The 21,572-nt window shown below is 45.4% G+C and overlaps 1 protein-coding gene across 5 annotated transcripts; it reads right to left on the bottom strand.

The window, feature by feature from the left end:
- Window positions 1-8,054: 8,054 nt before the first annotated feature.
- LOC124684918 (pentatricopeptide repeat-containing protein At1g11290, chloroplastic-like) lies at window positions 8,055-11,306 on the bottom strand. Of its 5 annotated transcripts, none has more exons than XR_006997226.1 (2): window positions 8,979-11,306; window positions 8,055-8,185 (listed from the first exon to the last, which is right to left on the bottom strand). XR_006997226.1 is itself a non-coding variant. In XM_047219177.1 (1 exon), exon 1 carries the CDS (start codon window positions 11,304-11,306, stop codon window positions 9,108-9,110), a length of 2,199 nt encoding a protein of 732 aa, XP_047075133.1. In that variant the 3' UTR covers window positions 8,962-9,107. The 5 variants fall into 5 exon arrangements, 1 of the variants encoding a protein (XP_047075133.1); XR_006997227.1 differs by having other exon boundaries at window positions 9,010-11,306; XR_006997225.1 differs by lacking the exon at window positions 8,055-8,185 and adding an exon at window positions 8,802-8,854.
- Window positions 11,307-21,572: the final 10,266 nt, after the last annotated feature.

Here is a 21,572-nt window from a genome sequence, read left to right as displayed (position 1 = left end):
AGGACAACCTGAGAGCCGATCAAGGCTCGTATTTAATGTTTACGTGTATGCCATGCAGGAAACTAAGCGAGGCACATCCAACACCTTCCTGACTAGGTATAGGTCAGGTGGCACGCCCTTGCACAAGCATCGGACGTGCGTGCCGAGTCTTTGCGGGCCGTCGCTCGGAGGGACCAGGGCCAGCCGCAGTCCTGGGAGCCTCCCGGCTCTACCGTGTTTCCTGTCGCTGCTCGCCGGTGGGTTTCTGACCGCAATAGGATGCTGATACGTCTCCGACGTATCGATAATTTCTTATGTTCCATGCCACATTATTGATGATATCTACATGTTTTATGCATACTTTATGTCATATTTATGCATTTTCCGGCACTAACCTATTAACGAGATGCCGAAGAGCCGATTGCTCGTTTTCTGCTCGTTTTTGGTTTCGAAGTCCTAGTAAGGAAATATTCTCGGAATTGGACGAAATCAACGCCCGGGGCCTATTTTGCCACGAAGCTTCCAGAAGACCGAAGAGAAGATGAAGTGGGGCCACGAGGTGGCCAGACACTAGGGCGGCGCGGCCCAGGTGCTGGCCGCGCGGCCCTAGCGTGTGGGCCCCTCGTGTGGCCCCCTGACCTGCCCTTCCGCCTACATATATTCTTCGTCGCGAAACCCCCAGTACCGAGAGCCACGATACGGAAAACCTTCCAGAGACGCCGCCGCCGCCAATCCCATCTCGGGGGATTCGGGAGATCGCCTCCGGCACCCCGCCGGAGAGGGGAATCATCTCCCGGAGGACTCCTCACCGCCATGGTCGCCTCCGGAGTGATGAGTGAGTAGTTCACCCCTGGACTATGGGTCCATAGCAGTAGCTAGATGGTCGTCTTCTCCTTATGTGCTTCATTGTCGGATCTTGTGAGCTGCCTAACATGATCAAGATCATCTATCCGTAATGCTATATGTTGTGTTTGTTGGGATCCGATGGATAGAGAATACTATGTTATGTTGATTATCAATCTATTACCTATGTGTTGTTTATGATCTTGCATGCTCTCCGTTATTAGTAGAGGCTCTGGCCAAGTTTTTACTCTTAACTCCAAGAGGGAGTATTTATGCTCGATAGTGGGTTCATGCCTCCATTAAATCTGGGACAGTGACAGAAAGTTCTAAGGTTGTGGATGTGTTGTTGCCACTAGGGATAAAACATTGATGCTATGTCCGAGGATGTAGTTATTGATTACATTACGCACCATACTTAATGCAATTGTCTATTGTTTGCAACTTAATACTGGAAGGGGTTCGGATGATAACCTGAAGGTGGACTTTTTAGGCATAGATGCATGCTGGATAGCGGTCCATGTACTTTGTCGTAATGCCCAATTAAATCTCACTATACTCATTATATCATGTATGTGCATGGTCATGCTTTCTCTATTTGTCAATTGCCCAACTGTAATTTGTTCACCCAACATGCTATTTATCTTATGGGAGAGACACCTCTAGTGAACTGTGGACCCCGGTCCATTCTTTTACATCGAATACAATCTACTGCAATACTTATTCTACTGATTTCTGCAAACAATCATCATCCACACTATACATCTAATCCTTTGTTACAGCAAGCCGGTGAGATTGACAACCTCACTGTTACGTTGGGGCAAAGTTCTGTGATTGTGTTGTGCAGGTTCCACGTTGGCGCCGGAATCCCTGGTGTTGCGCCGCACTACATCCCGCCGCCATCAACCTTCGGCGTGCTTCTTGGTCCTACTGGTTCGATTAAACCTTGGTTTCTTACTGAGGGAAACTTGCTGCTGTGCGCATCACACCTTCCTCTTGGGGTTCCCAACGAACGTGTCAACTACACGCATCATGTCGCATCGCATCTGCAACTTCCACATTGAAAAAAATATGGAGATGCATCTACCTAACAAGTCACTGAACGAGTTCAGGATTCTTCTGTATTACACCACCTCAGAGCAAGTATTTGAGGAGCGATGGCATGCATTTTACAGAAAATGGCAATCCCCAAAAACGAGAACATGGATGAAGAGGATGTACAACAAGAGGAAACTTTGGGCTGCAGCTTATCTCTCTGAAGGATTCTGGCTGGGTATGAAAAGTAACCAGCGGAGTGAAAGTTTAAACTCTTGTCTGCACCTGCACCTAGATGGGGAAATGACAATTGTTGATATGATTATGCACTACGACAACGCAATTGTCCGTCTCCGTGAGAACGAAGCCCACGACGACTGCACGGCTTCACAGACTACACCAGTACCAATTACTAATTTCACAGAACTAGAGGTTGCTGCTGCAAAAATCTTCACTCTCGTTGTGTTCTATATTATTCAAGGTGAGCTTTCAAAGATTGGCGGCATAGAGATCTTAGAAAAAATGCAGGCAGGAGACTCAAACATCTTCATTGTGGCATGGAGGAATCATGTAAGGACCAGGTTCTACGTGGAATATAGACCCAAGGAGGCAGCAATTATAAGGTGCAGCTGTCAAAAGATGATTCGAAAGGGGATCCCTTGCAAGAACATACTGCATGTGCTGCATTTCTTGAAATTTACTGAAATTCCACAATGTTGTGCTCTACGACGATTCACAAAAAATACAGTAGGATGAATATTAAGGTATCACAGGCTATGCATATTGCATTAAACAATTCAGAAGAATATGATCTGCTGAACAGTACCATTGATGGCATAATTTCTAGAAGAGAGGGGTATGCTAAAGGTAAAGAATATGGTCCCCTCAGGTCGGTGCATGAAAATGAAGATGCTAGTGGACCATGCGATATTGTTATTGTTGATCCTTTGAAAGTGACCACTAAGGGTGCACCTAGGCAAGAAGCGCAAAAATCTCCGATGACTAAAAATGGAAGACCACTAGGACACAAGGAACGCAAGGGTGCAGGTGTGCGGGGCATGCCAAGAAGAAGGGCATAACAGAAGAAACCCAATATGCATATTTCATCCGAAGTAAGTTTTTCTGCCATTTTGTTTCATATATTTTAGAAGATTTCTATGATTTGTTGTGTAATTTTATGTCTGTGAACATGTGCAGGAACGTGCTGCAGCAGGAAGGGTAGTTCTTGTTGGAGATATGCCCAAGAGGCAATAATAAAATGATTATTATAATATCTTTGTGTTTATGATAAATGTTTGCATACCATGCTATAATTGTATTAACCGAAACATTGATACATGTGTGTTATGTAAACAACAAGGAGTCCCTAGTAAGCCTCTTGTATAACTAGCTTGTTGATTAATGGATGATCATGGTTTCGTGATCATGAACATTGGATGTTATTAATAACAAGGTTATGTCATTAGTTGAATGATATAATGGACACACACCCAAATGAGCGTAGCATAAGATCAAGTCATTAAGTTCATTTTGCTATAAGTTTTCAATACATAGTTGCCTTAGTCCTTCGACCATGAGATCATGTAAATCACTTACACCGGAAGGGTACTTTGATTACATCAAACGCCATTGCGTAAATGGGTGGTTATAAAGATGGGATTAAGTATTTGGAAAGTGTGAGTTGAGGCATATGGATCAATAGTGGGATTTGTCCATCCCGATGACGGATAGATATACTCTGGGCCCTCTCGGTGGAATGTCGTCTGAATAGCTTGCAAGCACATGATTGGATCATGAGAGATGACATACCGCGGTACGAGTAAAGAGTACTTGTCGGTAGCGAGGTTGAACAAGGTATGGTGATACCGATGATCAAACCTCGGACAAGTAGAATATCGTGTGACAAAGGGAATTGGCATCGTATGTAAATGGTTCAATCGATCACTAAGTCATCGTTGAATATGTGGGAGCCATTATGGATCTCCAGATCCCGCTATTGGTTATTGCTCGGAGAGGAGTCTCGACCATGTCTGCATAGTTCGCGAACCGTAGGGTGACGCGCTTAAGGTTCGATGTCGCATAAGTAGATTTGAATATGGTATGGAGACGAAGTTAGTTCGGAGTCTCGGATGGGATCCAGGACATCACGAGGAGGTCCGGAATTGTCCGGAGAATAAGATTCATATATGGGAAGTCAATTTCCGGGGTTCGGGAAAAAGTCCGGTATTTTGACCGGAGCTTCTAGAAGGTTCTAGAGGGCCACCAGTGGGCCCACCACCCCGGGAGAGGCCACATAGGCGCCACATGGCATAGTGGGTCCTACCCACCATGACATTTGGGCCTAGGCCGGCCCCCCCTTAGAGATAAGATCTATCTCTAGTTTAAATGGTTTAAATATAGAGATAAGATCTATCTCCTAAAATAAATGGTTTAAATTAGGAGATAAAGGGGAAAACTTGGGGGAGGAGTTTGCCCCCCCTGTGGCCGGCCAAAGGGGGGAGGTGGGCCCTAGGGGAAACCCTAGGCCGACCCCCACCTATATAAAGAGGGGAGGGGTGGCCGGCCACACCCCCCATCCATTACCTCTTCCTCTGGCCGCCTCTCCCTCCACCATACGCTGCTCCGGCTTAGGCGAAGCCCTGCAGTTTTCTTCCTCCACCTCCACCACCACGCCGTCGTGCTGCTGGACTTTGGAGGAGATCTACTACACCTCCGCTGCCCGCTGGAACGGGAGAGGAAGGAGCTTCATCGACACCGTACGCGCGACCGAGTACGGAAGTGCTGCCGGATTGCAGCACCGGGGACGATCGTCTACATCAACAACGAGATTAATCTCGTAGGCTTTGGAATCTTCAAGGGTTAGTCTCATCTCCATCTCGTTGCTTCGATCTTGTAGATTAGATCTTGGGTGTTCCATAGATTAGATCTATTGGTTTTATTCGTCTTGCGGTAGGAAAATTTTTGTTTTCTATGCTACGAACCCCATCAGTTCTTTCATATTTATCTAAAGGGTAGTAAATTTCCTTAATTATGAATGAGACGAAAATAGCTTTGTATTCGATGGAGTTGTTAATGTTTGCTACGTACTGATGTTTTTATTTTGTACTGATGTTGTTAATTCTCTGGTGTTCTTTTGTAAAAATGGCAAAAGACATTATATATTGTGAAGTAGGCATTTCCTTATGTACATCATAGCATGCATGTACAAAGATAAAATAATTGCATACTTTCGACAATGGAAAATAAAATCATTTTTACAAAATTTTGTAGATAATCATAACCGAATAAATATTGTTTACAACCAAAGACAATTATAAATTCAATGTTCCATGTGTCCGGAAACCTTCTGCGGGAGCAAACCGAACAGTCACACTATCAAATTTATATTTTCCTGGTCTTTGCTAGCAATCTCACTTTGTTTTTCACCCTGTCAAGAATGTTGTTAGGTGAAAAAACAATGTTTGCAACTGTACTTTCTCTCGATTCATCGACTCGGCCTGCCAAAACATTATAAGGTGTTATACACATGGCTTGTTAACATTGTTAAAATTAGCCGAGTGCATGGAACATAGTATAGCCAACCCGATAAACCGGGCAAGTCATCTAATCTCCGTCCCGAGTGCTCCATACATTGCAATACCCATAATCCGCATGAATTGTTGGTATATAATGTGACAAACTTTAAAAGTGTCCGCATATACAAAACTGACTTTCTTTATGTGTAATGCAATATAGGTACTTACGTATCGGTTTGCTTAGGGATATCATAGCTTTTAATAGGCTATTCGTCGACATCAGGATATTCTGTGTCACAAGTATTGTTTGCTTCTTGTATGTCCAAGTGAAATTTGCCCAATCTACAAAACAACAAATATATTACTGCACTGGACATGAGAAAGTACACAAAGACATGTATGTAGAGAGTGTAATACCAAGTCTTCCACAACTGATTTTGACACCCCTAAAACAAACGAGAGGATCAAGGACCCGGAATTCCTTCTTCTTTGTATGCATGACAACAGATTACGTAATGAGTTTTCCGTATGTTCAGTGCGAAAAATGTCTACAAGAGAAGGAAAAAACTTTGTCAATTATCATATTGTTTTATTCTAATTTGGCATGAAACATTGAAAGAAACTGCTGTTACCTTCTCACGCTTGAAATATTCATCCATAACCCTACCTACGGCTCCTGGTCTTGCAACTACCTCATCTATATTTTTAATATTGTATTTTTTCTGTATTTTTTTTCTGCTTGTTCAAGAAGATAGTTTGTCCTCCACGCTGGACATAACATTTTATCAGACCCAACACGGAGAGACAAATACCCAATAGCAGCATCAATAATTTGAAAACAACAACAATAATTTCAAATTCAAGTAGTTTAATTACGAGTATAACGCAAACTTTTGGTTTTGAAGACTTACATCATCAGATAGCCATTCGCGCGCAAGAACAACGTTAAGCTTTTCTGAAGACAAGCTGGCGCCAAATTCATTCTTGTACACTCCTTTAGATGCTTGTTTTGGTATCTTGGATATTGTTTTAACATATAAAGCGGCAGCTTCTATTTCCTGCTGTGTTGGTACTGCCAAAGATACCCCATCTTCATGTTCTGCAAATAACCCTGATGCACAAAATAGTAATAACATATGTGTTACAGGTTGCAGCATCATTTATTTGCCAACAAAGAAATAACGAATAAATGGTGTTACCTTTCTTTACACGGCTTTGACGTTTTGCTCTAGGTTTCGCGACCACATATGGTGATCCATATTTTTGATTCGTCGTCCGTTTCCTTTTCCGTCCAACTTGTACCGCCGCTGCGTTTCTCCTTCTACCATTACTATTTGCACACTTTGTTGTATTGCCCTTCTTCCTACTAGCCTCTCGTCCCATTGTTTCAACACTATGATCAGTACTCATAACTTCATCTTCACTGTCATATAGGTCATCCTTATGTACAGCATTCACCTTGGTGGTAGATCTTGCGAAAATGTCATCCGGTATATCCGAGGATGATGCCGGTTTTGTGGTATCATTTAAGATAAAAGGATTATCTTGTGTACCCTCCGTGTTACCAAGGTTTCCTGGTGTGACGTACACATTATCTCCGGCCTCCGGCACCCCATTATGCTTAGGAGGTGTGACAAACTTACCAGAATTCTTTGTTACATTGCTAATTAAAGCATCTAACTCGTCAGAACTATTCTTGTACATGAATTCTTTCTTAGACGAATCATCGATGTGAATAGAAGTGTCTTCTTCCTCATATCCTGCTTTATCTGACTCTGATCCTTCAACCGGTTTGTACATGACACCATTCTTATTTAGCATTTTTAGAACTTCCTGCAAAACAAGTAGTACCATAATTATTCATTACTAATAATGTAATACTTTCTTGTTCGTAAAATGTATGGCTCCTCACCTCTGCACATCTCTTTGGTACAAGTGCTAATTGTGTGTCAATGTGATCCGTCAGTTCCTTCTTCAAACTTTCCAATAGTATGTCCTTGTTACTACGCCTCTGTCTTGAACGTGTCGAACGTGACTGTTCACCATTCTGCGATGTGTTTTGCTTTGTTTGCGCACTGGCATTGGCTTGAGGTGTAAGATCATTAATAATCTGCATGTCAAATTAGAAAACAAATGGCATAAATTAATATAACAACACAACGTCGACTATGATATAATGTAGCTAGAAGTAGTGATAAAAAAACAAAACCTTCATTTTGCCTCTCCCACGACCATTTGCATAGTCGTACTGCGACCTCCTTTCCGCTTCCGCTTCAGTCCAGTTTTTCATTAGTGGCCGAATAGACTTCTGTGGAATATACGTAGGATCATCCACGACTACCACCTTTTCCCAGTATAGTAGCTACAAACAACACATTTTAAATGAAATAAGTTTCAAATTGTCACATACATCAAATATAGTGCTAATCATGTTTGCATACACTGAGTGAGACAAAGATTTCCAACTGGTCATCCCCTACCTTTTGCTGCTGATCTTGTGTAAGCAGACAAATTATCAAGGAGGTAACGCAATGTGAAGTGATTCCAGTTAATTTTAAATATTCTAGGAACATCCTCCACTAAACAGTAGTGATCTCTATCGACTGTTTTTGGGCCAGATGGCGCCAGAACCGTGCCAATTAGCACAAGCACTGCTTTCCGCACAAAGTCATCATCGGAAGCAACATCTCCTGGCGTACCTGTGATTGTTTTCCGGGGAGTGTCTGATCTGGCTGGAGGGGAACCAACGTGGTCATCAACAAGCCTGATGAACCTCGCATCTATTAATGCACTTAAAGTGGCAGTCGAGTTCATCGCTACAATTGGCAGGCAGAAGTCAACACCATCAATACAAAGTTCTAATAACTGAAACAAAGACTGCCATGCCCACTGATCAGATCTGCAATGTAATTTTAAACAGTGCATGTATACTACATTCAGAGTGAGAAGCAATCCTTCGCTTGAAATTATGCGTAACATTCGAATAGAAGAATTAGAGTTCAATGTATACTCAATCGTAAGCATCCAATGTGGATCCACTTTTAATTGAATTGGGAATAGTTCTGGAACAAAATGGTGCATAAAATAATTTTTCAAACAAAAAAAAACACAGAATGTTGTTACAGTTGTTGACTTTCATTACAAGAGACCAGATTTTGTTACATACTTGATTTCATCACAGAATACCAGATTTGGTTACATACTCATCTCACGATTCTGAAGTACACAAAATTGTAAAACACAGGTAATTTATTTAGTTATCAACAGATAAACCTCATCATCTAATCCCATATGAGAATATAATAGCAGTGTTTGCTATGGTCAGCAGCTTCCATGTGCACTATTTTATGAAGGTCTTGAAACGTGTACAGTACCAATGTAAACGGGCTGAAATCTACAGTATGTTCTGTGAGATGATCATTAAAGCTCCATGGTGCTTCACAATCTGAGCCATGTAGTTATAATAAAGAAGGTATCTGCTAGACCTGGTACAAGCCCATTCAGATTTAATTGGCAGCTCTAAAAGTCTGAACATGAAGAAACAGAAACACATTTCTAAAGAATGCTACTGTCACACGATGTGAGCCACAGATAAAACTCAGCAAGTACCTTAATATACGTGCCAATTAGTTATGTTCACCTGATATTCTGATACTGTGATCTTACAGTCCTACTTGCATTAGCTGCATGAAGTTCTATCATCTCAAAATACGTATTTGGCCTTCCTTCAAACATTCACTACCAGTAGTCTCCACAGGAACATTTACCGTCCTTAAAATGGTGAAATCGTTGAATATCTCTCATGATAATTTCCCGTCCTGTCACTAGAGATATTAACTTGGTTGCATTGTGACAGTCATTACAGACTCGCAGGTTCTTCTTTATCTGAATTGTTGTACCAGGGGCTGTGCGAATGAGCCCATATGCAATTGCGAGCTTCTCACTATGGGTGTTGAGCAACTGTGCCTTGACATCATCTTCAACATCATGTATAGAATCAGTGTCTGGCACATAACCCACAGCTTTTATCTCATCTATTAGCTTAGCCAACCTTGCATATATATCCTTTGCCTGCTGGTGATTTGTGCTTCCAGAATAGAACGTATGAATCTCATTTTTGAGCTGAACAATACTCCATCCGGGACTCTTTTGGAGTCCTTTCTTCTCCATAGCAGTTCTAACCCTTGCAACATCCTTCCACATTGAAGCATTTGCATAAATATTAGCTAGGAGGACATGGTAGACCCCCTCTTCTGGCCCTAGCTCAAAGATCCTGTTGGCTGATTCTTCTGCCAACTCCACGTTCTTGTGTAACTTGCAAGCACCTAACATTGCACCATAAACACTAATGCCAGGATCAATAGGCATCTTTTGGATGAAAGACCAGGCCTCATCTAGCTTCCCAGCTCTGCCAAGCAGATCCACAATGGTACCATAGTGCTCCATCCCAGGTTCAAGCCCATAGTCCTCCTTAATGCTCGAAAAATATTTCCGTCCTTCATCAACAAAACCAGCATGGCTGCATGCTGAGAGTACCGACAGGAAGGTTGTCTCATTGGGTACTCTGCCAGTGCTCTTCATCTGTTCAAACAGCTCAACTGCGACCTTGCCAAAACCATGTGAGCCGTACCCATGGATCATTGCATTCCATGTGATAACATGCCTCTCCCTTGCTGAATTGAAGAGATTTCTAGCAATGCCAACACGGCCACATTTGGCGTACATGTCAATAAGGGCAGTGAGAACATACACATCCTGATCCAGGTGCAGCCTGATAGAGTATCCATGGATCCATCTTGCCTGCAGTGGATCTGAAATGTCTGCAAGAGCAGGAATGACACTGACGAGAGTGAACGAATCAGGTTTCACATTTTCCAGCTGCATCCTAGAGAAGAGCCTCACCGCATCATCTGACCTTCCGTTCTGCGTGCACCCGAGTATCATGGAATTCCATGAGATGCGTGTCTTGTAGCGCAACTCATCGAACACCTGGGCAGCAAGGTCGGTCCTCTTGCATTTGCAGTACATGGTGATCAGCGCATTCATCACCGACACATTGGAGTCAAGCCCAATCCTCACAAGTAGCTCATGGACGCGCCTCCCCTCATCGAGAAACCCGAGCTCGCCACAAGCATGCAATGCTGCCAATATAGACACATCAGTCACTTCTACGCCCTCTCCCACCATCCTTTTGAACAGAGCCAGAGCCTCTGTGGAATTCCCATTTTCAGCATACCCCTTAATCATCGCATTCCAGGACACGGAGTTTTTGATTGGCATCTGATCAAAGACCGCCCGCGCCGCCTCGACCGCCCCGCACTTGCAGTACACGTCAAGGATCGCAGTGGAGACATTGACGAGCTCATCGAATCCACCGCGGACCGCAAACGCGTGCACCTCGCGGCAGGCCCCGAGTGCCTGGGCGTCGGCGCAGGCAGGCAGCACGGACACGAGCGTGACGGAGTCAGGCCTCTCCGCATCCTCCTCCTGCATCCTGACGACCATCTCCATGGCAGCCCCGGCGAGCCCGTTCCGCGCGTACCCCGCGACGAGCGCGTTCCAGGCGACGCGGTCCCGCACGGGCATCCGGTCGAACACTCTGCGCGCGTCCCCAGGCCGGCGGCACTTAGCATACATGTTGGCGAGCGCCGTCGCCGCGAGGGCGTCCGCCACGAGCCCGCGCGCGGTGAGCTGGGCGTGCACGGTGCGGCCCGTGGCGAGGTCAGAGCGCGCCGCGCAGAGCTTGAGGAGGGAGGTGAAGGTGCGGAGGACTGGGCCGGCCGCGGACGCGGGTGCGTAGGAGGACATGGCGACGAACGCGGCGAGCGCGCCCGGAAGGTCGGAGCGCGCAGCCGCGGCCCTCAGACGTGCGTGGTGGTCGGAGGCGGCCGTCCCGCCGGCGGGAGGAGAGGGCGGCGGCGAGGCCGAACAGAGCATCACCGGCCGCTCGCTCCGTCTTGCACGCTGTGTAGTAGTATTATCTCTTCGCAGCTCAGAAATCGCTTGCACGAATCTTAAATTAGATTGTTTTCTATCGAGAGGATGCCACCTAAGTATCATGATGCAAGGGGTGCGGTTCGTCCCGATGGACCGCTGGACCGAACCTGAAATTTGGTACCAATAGGGCAACGGGCCGACCCACAAAAAATTAGGTCCAAACGGAACCTCATCCTTTCGGCCCTAGGGTAGAACCGCGCTCAACACTTTCGTCTCCACAGAGCGGACACACGCCACCCCGTCCCCGTGTCGGCTCTCCCGCCGCCGCCCACGATGGCTCCCGCCGCCGCCGGCCGGTTCCCGGCCGCCGCCGCCTCGATGGCTCCCCGCCGCCGTCGGCCGGTTCCCCAGCCCGCCGCCACCTCGTCGGCTCCCCGCCGCCGCCCCCCGCCGGCTCCCGGCCGGCTACCCCGCTCTCTCTACCACCGTGCCGCCGGAACGCGCTGCGAAGTGATTAGGCGCTCGAATTCGGAGAGCACCCGGGCTCGCGAAGCACGGCCTGTTCCTCTTCTCTTCATCGGCGGCGGCTCTCCCGTGCCGGCCTCTCCCTCTTCATTAGCAGCGGTCACATCCAAGGTGATGTATGCAAGAACTCTGCTTACTGTGGTTTCATTCAGATACTTTACTTGTTGATTTAGTCACTAGCCCGACAGAATCCTCCATGCATGATTTACTTTTTTGATGTTGAACTTGCTCTTGTTTACAGTATGTAATGGTTCTTCAGTTTGATTCTTGATTGTAACTGAACCTGCTCAACTTCCTATTTGATTTGACATGAACTAGCACTGTGAACTAGTGACCTGTAATTGGTACTGCTTGCTTCTTATTAGTATTCCAGCCACAGGATAGATGAAGAAGTGTCAATAAAGGACATGTTCTGCTCGCTGCTCAAAACGTCTCTTGTTTCCTGAAAGTTCCAGCTGAAAACTTTAGCATCGGTATAGTGATAGGAAAAACTGAACAAAGTGGATGAGATACTCCAATTTTGTAACCCTTTGAATGATTATTATTTTCACAGCTTGTCTAGGATATGATGACCGGTCCTTTGTTAGTTAGCATCCATCATTATCAAATGCAAGCTTCAATTTTGTAACCAGACGCTTATTTCATCCGGAAAATATATTTTTAGCAACCTTGCGGATTGTATTGGTTCATGTTCTCTTATACTCTTGCCTTTACATGTCTGATTAAGTTTCCAACCAAAGTGCAGATGACAAGCCAAGGGCAATCGCAGCAACATGCGCGAGATGCCCCCACCATCGGAGGGGAAGGTGAAAGGTGGAGTCGAGACGGTCAAGGTACTGGAGAGAAGAAGAAGAAGAAGAAGAAGGGGAAGGAAAAGAGGTGGTCTCCAGTTTCAAGGCACCATGTGGTGGCTGCTATGTTGTCAAGGTCTCGGGCAGTGCGGTCTTCTCCGGCTGCAGGCCGAACTTCTCCAGCTGTAATGTCTCAAGAAGGGGAAGAAGGAGAAGGAGGAGGAGAAGCAGTCATTGAGACATATTCTGGTGAGTACATTGAGACATACTCAGAGCCGCCTACGCCTACGGATGATGACATGGATGAAAATGATGCCCAGGAAGACTATGACTTGGAGGATAATGTTGAGTATGACTCGGAGCACGGTTTTGAGGGTGATGAGAACGGGGCTGATGATGATGAGTTTGCTACTTGCTAGTGCATCTATTCGAGCTTTGACTAGCAAATTCAGATCCGAAGCTTGGAAGGAATACGTTCCTCTCATTGTAAATGGACAAGTTTCTAGTGGAAGGTGCAAGCATTGTGACAAGACAATCAGTGCAAAACGTGGTGCAGGAACCAGCGCCTTGTTGAAGCACTTGGACGAGATGCAAGAAACGTGATGTTGGACTAAGGATTGTGCAAGGACTGAATTCAACACTTCGTTCTCCTGATGGCAGTCGGTTGAAAAATTGGAACTTTGATCCCGTGATTGCAAGAATGGAGCTTTCCCGGATGATTGCACTTCATGGGCTTCCATTTATCCTTGTGGAATACGAAGGGTTTAGAAGATTTGTAGCAAGTCTAAACCCATTGTTCAAGCCAATATCTCGAACAACATCTAGAAACGATTGCATGAAGGCATTCAAACTTCAGAAGGCGACACTACAACAAATATTTAAGGATGCAAATTGCGGGTTTTCATTAACGGTGACATGTGGACGTCGAATCAGACACTTGGATATATGTGCATCACCAGCCACTTCATCACTGCAGAATGGAAACTTACGAAGAAAGTTATCAATTTTTTCGTTGTCGAAACACCTCACACAGGAATTGCTATGTTCAATCAGCTTCTTGAATGCATCCAGGAATGGAATATTGAATATAAGATATTTGGGATCACATTGGATAATGCATCAGCGAATGATTCCATGGTCTTTGAGTTGAGGCGCAATTTGGTGGACAAAAAGGCTCTTCCGGTGAGTGGAGTGTTGCTACACAACCGTTGCGCAGCGCATGTTATAAACCTCATTGTTCAGGATGGTCTTGCTGTAGTCCATGTGAAAGCTATTGTCAACAACATTCGGGAAAGTGTAAAATATATCAGATCCTCAGAGGGCCGAAAGAAAAAGTTCAAGTATGTCATTTCCAAAGCTGGGCTCCCTGTTGGTAAGTGGCCGACTATGGATACGCCCACTCGCTGGAATTCCACGTATTTGATGATTGAAACAGCCATGGAGTATCGCCGAGCATTTGATTCATTGGCCAAGCAAGACTCAAATTACACATATGCTCCATCTGAGAAAGATTGGGAAAAGGCTGCGGTTCTTTGCAAGGTGTTGAAGGTCTTTTACGATGCAACCATGGTAATTTACTGGTACAAATTACCCTACATCAAATACTGTACTTCCATGAGATGTGGAAAGTAAAACACACTCTGCACAATGAAGCCACTAATGCTGATCTTGGGCCGATGGTTGCTGCTATGGAAGTAAAGTTCAATAAGTATTGGTATAGCTCCTACCGAACCTTGCAATTCCGGTACTACTTGATCCACGGTTCAAGCTTAAGTATGTAGAGTTTCGTCTCAAACGAGGCCTTTGTGAATGATCCTCAGCCACGGATCGATAAAGTGAAAAGAACTTTCAAGAGTCTCTTCAATGAATATTTTGCTCAGCTCAATAATGGCAACACCATCTCACAACCACCAGGACAAGATCATAGTCAAATGGCCACAGCAAATGATGATGATATCTTTGGTGATTGGGATAACCACCTCAATGAGCAAATGCAAGATCAAGTAACCACAGAACTTGATCGATACTTGAGTGAGCGCCCGATTTCGAGATCTGGGGATTTTGACATACTAAACTGGTGGAGTACTAATTCTGGAACCTATACCACACTTGCTGCTGTTGCGCGAGACGTGCTTGCAATGCCTGCGTCTACGGTTGCTTCTGAGTCTGTTTTTAGCATGGGAGGAAGAATTGTCACCGACTTCCGTAGCAGGTTGGGCGTTGAGAGTGTTGAGGCTCTTGTCTGTTCGCAAGATTGGTATCGAGGTGAAGGACCTTACGGTAAACTAGCCCACTCACCTTCATTGTTTGATGTAATTTCGTTTTATTTAAACTAATATGCTATGATTTTTGTGTTTCAGCTTCTCATCGACGAATGGGCGCAATCACCGATGTAGTTGACCTCAATGATGCTGAAACCGAATCACCCTTGGCATAGGTAACCTAGCTGAATATAATCACTTGTTGCACACTTTCTTCATGTGAAAAGGTTTGGTTTGGCATGTAAAATGACTTGCTGAATATAATCCTTACAACTTTGTCTCTGCTGCTATAACTTGTCAGTTATCTATTTGTGAGTTCTTAAACTGATGGGAGCCTTGCATATTAGATGCCAATATTGGTCTGTAAAGTTGGATAAATGATGCTGGGTTGTGCTTTCTTGCTTATGCTATTGTTCGAATTGAATAGATGGACGGAGCAGGCTATTTGACATGCTTGCATTGTCTCATGTTCTCTGAAAAGTCCATTCATTTAGCTTCTAGGTTATGTTTTATGTTACTCTTTTATCTCTTTATTATGCTGTAGATGTCTGCAATGCATTTTGACATTAACTGAGATCAACTGGGTTCTTTTTCAGGGTAAGTATGAGTTTGTAGTTCAAACGATTGATAGGCTGGAGGAGCAGATGCAAATCCTGAAAATTATGGAAGTATCAGTGCTTGCCACTTCAGTATGTAATTTATGCAATGCAAATCCAGATTATACCTGCATTTTAATCTCGAATGGAGGGCGAGGTGCGCTGCAGCTGCTGGTTGTCAAATGTTCCTCCCAATGATCGGTGTTCTAATTTCTATTGTAAATTCAGTTTTTGGTACTTATCTACAAAGTGTGGTATTGAAGATTTTACTGAATCAAGTGAAATATTTGCGTTCAAAGAATTATAATGAAGGGATAGTTTGCTTCTGTGCGTATGGGACAGTGATGTATTCTCTTGGGAATTCATTGTCAGTTTTCTTTAACCTGTTGTCAGAGTTATTATGGCCAGAAAATTCAGATTCTACAGTTACGGAGCTGGAGCTAGTTCTGTACGAGTAGTTTATTTGTAGCTCGTGTAGTCTTGTACGTGCAACTAGGAAATCTAGTGCAGCCGAGCAACTCTAACACAGAGCGATCGATCTAATCTCACACTGAGGTGTTTGAGCGATCTAATCATCAGTTGGTGCATAACAAAGGGTCGAACCCAGGGTTACCCTTTTCCCTACTTGAATAGGTGCGGGCCGGACCTTTAACCTGAGAATTGTGTACAGGTGTAGTGGTCCAATAACAGGGTCGTCCCGGACCGGACCTCTTGCATCGTGACCTAAGTAACCCTGTCCCGAAATGTGTGCCTTTTTAAAACGGAATTGCTAGTTTATGAAGCTTGTGCTCATAAAACGTCGAATTTACATTGTGATTTCATTGCAAATGAGGTGTTGTGACTACGAACCGTTAGATTAACTTTGTGATCTATGCTAATGATGAGTTGCAACTGAAATTAGAAGATGTTGTTATATTGTGATCTAAATTCATATTCTAATCGGAGGCTAACTTCTGATGAGCGGAGCGAGACCCGTCGCCGGTAGGCTTGGTACAGATCGTAATCAACGATGTTTGTAAACACTCCCCGATATAGTGAAGTTTTGCTGGTCGGCACCCGTGGTTTTTTTCCCTTCTGTGTTGGAAGGGATTTTCCACGTTAAATCTTGTGTCTCCGCTGCATTTTTCTTTATCGTTTTTCGTTATTTGCTTTTCGTATTTATAACAGAGGCCAAGAGTTAGTTACACATTTTTTTAAGCTAGGAAGAGAAGGTAATAGATTTTCCACCTTAGTTGCAAAAAGAAAAAGAAACAGAAGACAGACGAAGAGTTCCTTTTTAGGCAACTATGACGGACGTTCACCGGCCTGAACAATTTTTATTTAAAATATCGAACTAAGATACAAACACAATGGCTACAGCAAGTAGCACACAACACTTGGTAGAAACAGGGAACACAAAACCCGAAAATGAGCAATAACATAGATAACATGATCAAGCCTTATAGTACAAAGCACCAAGCTCCATGGAAACATACCGAGTCTAGCAAGATGAAGTACGGTTGGCTCCGTCGAACGCCATTCGTCCTGCCAGTGCCCAACATAACTAGAAGATGTAGTAGTATATGAAGTCGGCATGCATTTCCCATGATGTAATGGACGTCGAAGGAAATAACAACATTTCATTAGTATTGCTGCTTCACTGGTTTATCAAGGAAAATCAATGTTTATTGAACGATATCAAACAATGTTGTGGCCCTAAACGTTTTTAGAGTTGAGTATCGAGTCTTTGTTGGCTGCAAAGAGCTGCATTCCCGGTGTCCCCGATTCTCAAGCTAAGGTATTCTCTCTTTTTTCCGCATCTATTACTGTTGCTACGTGGTGGTGTATGAGACACTTAGTTAAGCTGGTTGAGCTCACCAACTCACGGAGCACAAAGAGAGCAGTAAAACACAGTTGATCGTGTTGGAAGAATTGAACAGAGAGTTGTGACACATTGTGTGCAAAGCATGAGTGGGTGAGAGTTTGTTGCAGCCTTAGGTGAAAGATGCATGATACTAGTATATATGTAGGGAAAGAGAATGCATTATCTATGTGGTTGGTGAGTCACTCAGCAAAATCTATTTTTTCATGCATATAAATTCGTGCTGGATCTGAACATTGACACTGGAATCTAAAACCGAAAAAACTTAATATTGCTTGATTTCTGTAACAGAATATATTTTGTCTCCCCCCTGTCAAAATAGTTCGCCTAGTGGATATATGGTACGCACGCTGCAACTCAATCAACATAAAAAGAGTCAAAGAAACTGTGACGCCCCGAAACCGGTATCCTGAGGATCCCAGCGAACCCGCCGAAAACCGCACGATATCGATTCAGAGACGCCCTCCGACACGACGTGCGCGACGAATCACACACGTGATGCCAGAGGAATTAACACGAGCGGTAACATTACAACAGGATTACAATAGAGCCCACAAGATACATATATTACAACAACGACTCCAACGAGTCAAGATACAAATATACAATACAAAGATCCAAGTCATACGAGAAGATCGAATACGTCCGAGTACGGACAAGATACAAATTGGACTAAGAGTCCTGAAGATAACCGATGGCGTCCATAACCCTGTCCGGGCCAAGCCGGAAGGGTAACCTTGCTAACGTCGTCATCTCGTACTGTCAAAGTCGGGCCATCGGTTGCCGACAAAAGGGAGGAAGCAAAAGAGAAAGGGAAAAGGCGAGAGTAAGTACCAAGGAACGAACTCCGGCACGTACTTAGCGAGACTAGAAATAGCTATGCTCGCCGAGCGAGTATAAATATATATCGCCTGGGGCTATATGGTAGGTTTAGCGGCAGCAAAACTATAACCAATAGAGACACGCTACAACATCCGTCTACTCAGAGAAGATAAGAGAGCGCACAAGGTAACGAGTTAAATACTACACAAACATAACCTGACCAAATACACATATCCCCTTCAACGATTGCGAAGAGGCAATGTAAAAGGCACTCAACGGTGGACAAGTTTTATTAGGTATCGGTTGTAGTAATGCTATATTACTACGCAAGTTATTAACAGATTATTAGCAACAAGATAACCGTGTAAGTTGTTCTATGATCAAGCTATACAATTCCAAGTCGTCCATAACCGCGGACACGGCTTATCGATAAGATGTACACCCTGCGGGGTTGCCCAAATGTAACCATACGCATGCTCGACCCACTTACGACAGGTGGATGTCTCACAACAAGACCGTTCCCAGTTCAACAAGAAAGTCTAGGGGGCCACCCGACTAAGCTACCCGTGACGAAGTCCGGCCGTACTCCGAAGCGGACTCAGGGTTTGCGTTAACGGCTAGGCGTGCAAACCACACACTTCGCGAAACGTTCCGCGGGGTACGAGTACGGAATATAAACACCGAAGGCAACAGGAAGTAAACACCCGAAGGCAACGAGTAAGTAAAGCATGGCATACATGGCATAGGCAAATAAAACCAAGGTTGTGGCCCCTTTTCAACCGACTTGAGAAAAGGTAATGGGTGAGGGGAGTCCCAATAATCGTCCCCACGCATGGGTAGAGCGCTCAATCTCGGAACGGATAACAAGAACTCGGGTCCTAGGGGACATTAGCGAGTCAAAGTTCCGATGCTTTCGCAAAGGGGCTCACGAGATGCCTCTCGCTTACAATTTTAGTTGTTAACAATTAAGTAAAGCATGTGTATCTCCAACAACTGATATAGCATGTGATAACCTCCCAACAACCCAGCATATCCCGATAACAGATCGAGATAAACAACAAAACCTAAACACGCCTACGACTCGCAAGGCTCAAACATCAAGCAACGGCTATGGACAAGGAATGATGCATATAGGATTATTATGGTAAACAAGTGGATAGGACACGTGACTCGATAAAGAATCGCAACATAAGGATAGCAGTGCGAGGGAGAGAGTAAAATAGGTGAAGAGAGAGGGCTCGCTCGTGAAAAGCTGCAGAAGAACTTGTCGGAGAACTCGTCGTATCTCACATCAACACTTCGTGATCCTATCCGGGAAGAAGCAAATGCTGAAACAAACAACGGATGCAAATCTTACTACTACGGATAAAGAGCCGGCATGCTCAAGATGATATGCATGACATGGCACATATGATGCGATGCACTTCTCCAATTTAATCGGAGTCGGAACCCCGGACAAACAAATTAGATTAGAGTTGCATTTCTACCGACAATGTTAATGGTTGATTAGCATGACATATCATGGCAAGGTGCGCTACTTCAATATTAAACGGAGCGGGGAAGACCTTAGGCGGATATCCAAAATACTCCGCATATTTATTAGATGAACATGCACGACTATCAACGCGCGACATGATGCGAGATGTAAACAGATGAATGGATGGCATAATATTGTTCCTTATGTTTTTCTGATCAAATTTCATATATAACACATTTTATTTTGAGTTACCATTTGAAAGATATTAATTTTGCATGATAAAAGCATTTTCTGGGAATTTAGATAAAACAGAGAAAAGGAAAAGGTGGTTTATACCAAGCTGGAGCTAGACAGAGACACAGACAGGTGGGACTCCACGCCACGTAGGCGCCAGCGTGGCAGATGCAAAAAGGTTTGCTTTATTCCGCGCAAAGGGAATTCGATCTCATACCGCTCGGATCAAGGAAGAGTGATGGTGCCAGTGTGCTGCTGGCTCAAGTTTGATGCAACACGGGTTGCGTACAAGGTAAGGTGTGCCCCGGGAAGTTAACTGAATCTTGACACTTGCAACTGAATATGTGACACTTGCGATTTCCTGTAGACACGAATCTGCACAGATTTTAAAGTGATGGAAGCGGCGAATTTGGGCATGATTTTGAACGAAGCAAAAGAGGTTGAGCAAGAGGGATGTGGCATGGTTAGAATGGAACGAGTTTTGTCGGAAACGGAGCACGGAGTTGACGCGGAGGGTCGCCGGAAAACGGGACGACGAAACAGCGTCGCGGACTGAAACTGTAACCAGTTTCTGGAGCCAACTTTGGAGGACGAAAGCGTCGTCGATACTTCACCGTTTGAGGTGATTCAAAGATCAGTGGATAGCTGGTGATGTTGTGCATCCAAGGAAATAAACCGTTCGTGCTGGGATGGTCTGGATCGCCGGAGATCTGCGTCGAAAAACATGACCGTGAAACAGACAAAGGTGGCGTTTTTCATTTCGATTTCGCTCAGATCTTTCTCACGTCGACGATGCAGAGGTGTCGGGGCATGCAAGGGAGGGGAGAGGGGTGTGCTCACCCTGGTGGTGCTCGACGAGGTGGAGAAAACGCCGGCGGCGAGGTAGACGGCGGAGGCTGATGGCCGCTGCACCGGGTTTCATTGCCGGACGGGCGGAGGGGCACCGGCTCGCGTCGGAGGAAGATCGAGGGAGGCCGCAGCAGGGTGCGAGGCTGGCGGACGTGGCGTCAGGCACGCGCTGTTGATGGACGGACACACGGCCGGAGTTGTGCCGGCGACCAGATCCTGCGGAGGAGAGCGGCGATCAACGCCGGTAGCACGGCAAGAAAACGGAGAGCAACCTGGGAGAGGTTCAGGAGGACGCGGAGCTCACCAAGGAGAGTCGAGCGGCGTCCAGGATGCGGCGCTCGTGGTGTTTGAACCAGCCGAAGGCCAAAGGATGCATGCACGACGCCGGTGACGGACGTGTCCGACCAGGAAGATGCAGAACTTGACGGGCGCGCGAGCGGCCAGGGCAAACGAGGACGTCCATGACGGCGCTCGCGTCTGGAGACCTGGAAGGAGTAGGGCGCCACGCAGCCATGTAGAAGGGAGCAGCGGCCGTCGGGGTTGAGCTGCGTGCGTGATGGCGAACGGCAGGAGGCGGCGGGACGAGGACGCGAGTGGCGGCCAGGGAAGCAGCGGGCGGGAAGTGGCGGCGCTGATGGGATGGAGAGGGGACTAGGGTTCTGCAGGTGGGCAGCTGCTCGGATTTTTATAGGGGAGGGAGTTGATCATCGGCCGTCCCATCGCGGACAGCGACGTGCAGGTCTTCGGATACGCTGCCGTACGTACGAGCTGGAAGAAGGATGTCAAGAGGAGTTGCCGAGTTGGGCTGTTGGTGGAGAAGTAGAGTAGATGGCTGCAGAGGAATTGGGCC

Source organism: Lolium rigidum, chromosome 1 (genome assembly GCF_022539505.1).
Source record: "Lolium rigidum isolate FL_2022 chromosome 1, APGP_CSIRO_Lrig_0.1, whole genome shotgun sequence".
Taxonomy (NCBI): domain Eukaryota; kingdom Viridiplantae; phylum Streptophyta; class Magnoliopsida; order Poales; family Poaceae; genus Lolium; species Lolium rigidum.
The sequence above is the reverse complement of the archived record's forward strand: the minus strand, read 5'-3'. Positions and strand labels throughout refer to the sequence as shown.

Coding starts and splice junctions, on each gene's coding strand:
- LOC124684918 (XM_047219177.1), bottom strand. CDS start 11,306: ATGCTCTGTTCGGCCTCGCCGCCGCCCTCTCCTCCCGCCGGCGGGACG.